General features: G+C 38.8%; 1 protein-coding gene across 1 annotated transcript; it reads right to left on the bottom strand.

Annotated features, from left to right (window-relative positions):
- Nucleotides 1-200: 200 nt before the first annotated feature.
- LOC146644667 (uncharacterized) lies at nt 201-2,711 on the bottom strand. Its single transcript, XM_085394524.1, has 4 exons — nt 2,481-2,711; nt 2,271-2,388; nt 2,103-2,140; nt 201-1,149 (listed from the first exon to the last, which is right to left on the bottom strand). The coding sequence occupies exons 1-4, from the start codon at nt 2,580-2,582 to the stop codon at nt 1,105-1,107; spliced, it is 303 nt and encodes a 100-aa protein (XP_085250650.1). The 5' UTR covers nt 2,583-2,711; the 3' UTR covers nt 201-1,104.
- Between the last annotated feature and the right edge of the window lie 2,857 nt (nt 2,712-5,568).

The raw sequence follows: 5,568 nt of genomic DNA on the forward strand, positions 1-5,568 counted from the left end.
GACTAAGCAAGACATTTAAGCATTAGGTTGTTAAAAAAGAAAAAAAAAATCACCTTAAGACTAGAATTTGGAAATCGAGCCAAAGCAAAAGTAGAATCCAACTAATAAGGGAATTTTTAAAAAGCCATTTATATATTAGCCAATAATCATTCAATTGTATTTACATAGAACCAAATCACAAAAGCAGTCACCTCAAGCTTCTTTATATTATAAGAATAATACAGAGAAAATCCCAACAATCAGTTATCAGATGACGATTTATGAGTACACATTTGGTGACAGTGAGAAGGAAGAACTCCGTTTTAACAGGAACAAACTTCCAGCAGAGCCTGGATCCGGGAGGGGCAGCTGCAGCCAGGTGGGGGTTAGGTCAAGGTCAGTGAGATTCAAACTCATCCAAGATTTTTAGCAGCTGCATCTATGGTGTCAATGTCAAAGTCCTACGATGCCTCGTTCACGAGTTACGGCATTGACCAGATTTTCAGAAAACCTGACCTCTGACCTGGCTGAGGTCAGTGAGATTCATACGTGTCAGCTATTTTTAGTAGATACTCCTGTGGCATCAATTTAAAGCTCGTACACTGCTTCATTTTCGAGTTATCGCATTCACAAACTTAGCTATCCACACCACCCACACCACTGGTGGGGTGACGAAAATACCATCAGCCTTTTAACGGCTGAGGGGTAATAGCGTGTATGCACACACACAATCTAGCCAACAATTTAACACAGACACTATTTGAGTCCTCACCACTGTCTGCTCAGTTGTGATGCTACTCCGTACATATCGTACAACATACAGTGTCATTTATGTGACAGTCAAGTAGTCAGCTAGTATACAAAGGGTTTAATGAAAGCTAGCCCACCTTTAATATCTTTAAAAGTAAAAGAAAAAAAACCCATCCACATTAGTTGCCCAGAACACAGAACGTAGAACACATTTATCCAACAGATTCAGTGCATTTTCAACTTTGTCGGCACTATTTGTCTTTTTATTTGAGGTTTAGGGTGAAAATACTTGCCAGATGCCTCGGTTGAGTGAGGCTCTTGAAGGTCAGAGAGAGGATGTTCTGTACTTTGTTCACTCATCTGTCCAGAAGTCCTTCACTGGGTTATACACTGCAGATCTGAGGGAGTCCAGCTGCTGGCCTAAAACGTTCATGAAAAAGAACAGAAACATTTCAGTCAGGACCGTTATGTTTCAAAGAAGATTGGCTTTTCCATCTGCAGTCATTCATAGGGGACAGTATGGCTCCGTTCTGGGACTTCCATGTTTTCAAGTGCAAACAGGCAACCCTGAGGCACGCAGCGAGCAGCAAGGAGACTCAGCACTGAACAGAGCTGTTTCACTGACAAAAGATAGGACACTGGTTAAGTCACGGCTTGAGATCTGACGACTGAATGTGAAGTAAGGTCTCATCTGAGCCATCAGCTGATGTGGGCTGGTACTGGGATCAGCTGGTCTGCCAGGACTGGCTAAGCTTGACTCTGTGGCCCACCTGAAATAACTGCTCCATCAAGTAAATGTCATCGTTCTAAAGGTAGCTTATATAGATCTTTGCACTAGTGATGGGCAGATGAAGCTTCGTGAAGCACTGAAGCTTTTCATCCAATTGGTTCACCCCAGCGCAAAGCTTCTTGAAGCTTCATTTGCTCTAGTAGGACACCTACTGGATGTAAAAATATTAGTTGGCATGAATTTGAAGAGTGTGGCCTTTTGCACACAGCCTGTAAATGTCAACAACAAAAGGAGTGTGTAAAACATGTATATTGTAGTGATGGCAGCATACTGTGTATATTTATACTGGCAGTATGGAAAATGATTATTTGGAAATGCTTAAAATGGAAATGATCATTTACTGTGAGGTGAGGTGTGGTTGGGGTGTGGACAGTGGTTGTGCTTTTGTAACGTTGAGGTATGGACAGCTACACACTGAGGCTTTGAGCCTCAGTCCTGCCCACATTTTATTCTGTAAAAACTAAATTTTCACTGCTTTTATGACCTTTTTAGTGGGCAGAACATAGCTAGGATTTAATGATTTAACAAATCTTTTGAATCCTTTGTCCTCCACAATGCTAAATGGCTGGGAGTCCTCAATCACCATGGTAACCAGGTCTTCATCTATTTGAGATTGTTCTCCTGAGGAAAGACAATAAAGACAAAGCACAAATATAAATATCACACACGTCACTTATTGCATTGTATAATATTGTTATATCATTTAGTAACATTACTGCATGCTATATTATCATTGCATTTGATGGCTCACCTGGTCTTGCTCCACAATCGGTGTTCCCCTTATTCTCATGCAAAGCTCTGTAGTGCCTAAGCATGGATGAGGTGTTGTTGTTATATCCCAGCTCCCTGGCACATAGCAAACACTTCACCTTGTACAAAAGTACAGACAGCTTAACATAAGTTTTATTGCACCATCAGTATTATGAAAATACATCTTCTGTAGAAATGTAGGCCTACATACCTTGTTGAGAGGAATAAAATCACAATGTTCCCACACAGGGGAGGACATCCTCCTCTTCTTAGCTGGCTCCATTCTCTCCTGACTTTCTCTCCTCACTCTCATAAACCTCCAAACTGTCTACAAACTCTCGCTAACAACTCTCCATCAAACACCCACATTTTGAATGAAGTCTGAGGGCTTTATATCGCTGTCATAGCTCGCGGCAAAGTTCGAACTACTTCATGAACCAGTCACGCGGTACAGCCGGGAAGCGAGGCTTCGGACGTCATCATTTTCAGCTCCTCCCATAAATGAAGCAAGCCTCGAGACGCGCATCGCGGAAACGCCCCCTAAATTACTCGACACAAGCTTTGAAGCCAGCTTCCAGAAAAGCTTTCGATGTTTCACAAACAAGTTCTATTAGCTTGGTCCCTTATATATAAACACAACTTTACACCCCATACGTATTCAATTTGGAATAATAGGAACATAGTGTATAAAAATAAATCATTATTTTTTCTAGGTGGGTTGAGAAACGGATTGTTTTAGTGAATCAGCTGTTTAATCCTGATTGGCAGCTTATGTCCTATTCAGAATTCTTAAACACCTATAAATTTCCAGCCACACCCAAAGAATATGCCATATTATTTGATGCAATACCTACGGGTATTATAATGCTTTTTAAAGGTATTCAACCTTGCATATCATCTGTTTCTCTCCCCAACCCTTTGGATTCACACATAGGAAGAATCTGTCTAACAAACCACAGTAAAAGTAATAAGAATATCCGTGCTTTGTTCCAGACAGAATCTCTAACTATCCCACATGTGGTCTCTTATTGGAATTTCTTTGTCAGTGACATTAACTGGAAAAGAGTATGGTCAATTCCTAACAAGTATCTGGTAATGAATAAAGTGAAGGAAGTCTCATTTAAAATACTGCATAAATTTTATCCTGCTAATCATTACATGACAAAGTTCAAAAGGGACATAAATGTGAACTGTGGAGTTTGTGGAAGCCATCCTGAGACTGTGCAACACCTCTTCTGGATCTGTTCATACGCTAGAACATTTTGGAAAGACTTCAGTAGATTCATTGCTGGACATCTCTATAAAGACTTTACTGTGAAATGGGAAAATGTTGTATTTTGTTTCTTTCGAAGGCAAAAAAAAGAAGATGTTTACTTTATAATAAACTTGTTAGTTATCTTAGCTAAATTTCATTTTCACAAATGCAAATACAGTAACAAAAAACCTAATTTTAAACATTACTGTAATGATGTTTTATGTTACATAAAATTGATTAGTGGATCACTTAACAAAAAGGCTATGAAAACTATTACTATTTGTAGTAATTACAAATTATTTGAATGTTTGTAATTCTTTGTATTAGACCCCCTGGCATATGTTAATTTTGTTCTGATTGTATACATGTTCTGTATACTGTTTCTTAATAAAGTTTAATATTTAAAAAAAAAAAAACGAGCTTTGAAGCCTCAATACAGAACGTCACATCAATACTTTGCACATCCCACAGGCAGCATCAAGGCTTCTTCTCAACACAGTACAGTTTCTGAGAATTATTCTATTGTGAGCCACACAGATGCACAATTATTAATGCAGCTACAGGCTCCCAGACCTGTAAACTGCACCATGATAACTTATCCAACTTGAGTGCACACTTGCACACAGTCAGAGAAGTGCATTTGTAACGTGCAAGTTTCTTAGATGACTTTAAAGAGAGCAGATTACCACCTGCACCAAAACAAGGCTGCCAGTGCTTTTTAATCTCGATATTCTCGCCATTAATTATTAAATAATTCTGTAAAATAGAAGTTCCTGACAGCTAGAAGAAAACATTCTGAAGACTGACAATGAAGTTACACTGGGTCAACTTCAAAGCTAGCCAGCTGTAGTACTGCTAGTGTACATAGTTTGCTCTAGTATTATTAGTTTGCTAGCAATCAAGCTACATACTGTGGCTTGATTTGACACAGGTGCGCAGACTGCACCTGTCCATAAGAGCGTATTTAGGGGAGACCGGGGATAGTTGTAACATTTTTGACATTTCTGTCTGTAAATTGGAGCTCGTTTAAGGTAGTGGATTCAAAATGTAATGCAAAGTATTTACATGTCTCTGCTATTAAATAGTGCAGCTATTTTCTCTGCAGCACAATTACCCATTGCATGGTATGGCCTCAAACACAAAGAGTGAAATGTTACAATTAACCCCATAGTCTGGGTTAGTTGTAACATATCCTGGGGTGAAATGTAACACAATGAAATAAGGGTACTAACAAAACATTAACATGTAATCTTTGTTTATTCAACACATGAATGCACTTACATCCATTTATGTAGCTCTCTGTGTGTGTGTGACAGAATGCAGAAATCTAGCTTTTGAACATATTCCAACCCCCCAAAAAAGACAAATTATGGAATTTTCTGCAACTGAATATTTCATTAATTTTGATTGGTCTTCCTTGAGTTTGGCCTCATTGGCTCAGTGGGCATTATAACCTACAACTCTTGCACCAATTTTGAACATAACAATGAAGCTGAAAAAATGTAGTTGTTCACCAGCATCGCAATTCCATTACTTTTTATCATGGCTTACCTTGGTGTGGTTTGCAAAGTGCTTCAGAAAGATGAGGAAATCTGTTTCTTGCACCCATCCTGATTTATTTCCACTACCAGTACTTCCTACTGGTCCATCTCTGACACAGTGATCTGCATAATGTATGTGTGGGGAACACAAACAGTGGAGGAATTGTGTTGCCAATGGCATTAACCGCATATACAAAAGTGACCAGTGAACCTCTCTCTGCTGATGTCATTGCCCCAACTTGTTTAATATAAGTTAAAGTAATAGTGTGGTAAGTTGTAACATCTGCATTATTGTTACAACTAACCCAGACTGTTGCTGTTACAACTGACCCAGACTCCTATAGCCATGAACTAGCTAACATTACAGCCAACGGCTAAAACATTAGCACTAAAGACCTACACAGAATATATCCCCATAGACATACAAATAACATAATTTAAATTTGATGAGTTTAACTGCAAAGCAGATAATGCTATTAAACATTGAAATAAAGTAGAAAAAC

This window comes from Rhamphochromis longiceps, linkage group LG20 (assembly GCF_057381845.1).
Source record: "Rhamphochromis longiceps isolate RC_006_pf linkage group LG20, R_longiceps_female_GT1.1, whole genome shotgun sequence".
Classification (NCBI taxonomy): Eukaryota; Metazoa; Chordata; class Actinopteri; order Cichliformes; family Cichlidae; genus Rhamphochromis; species Rhamphochromis longiceps.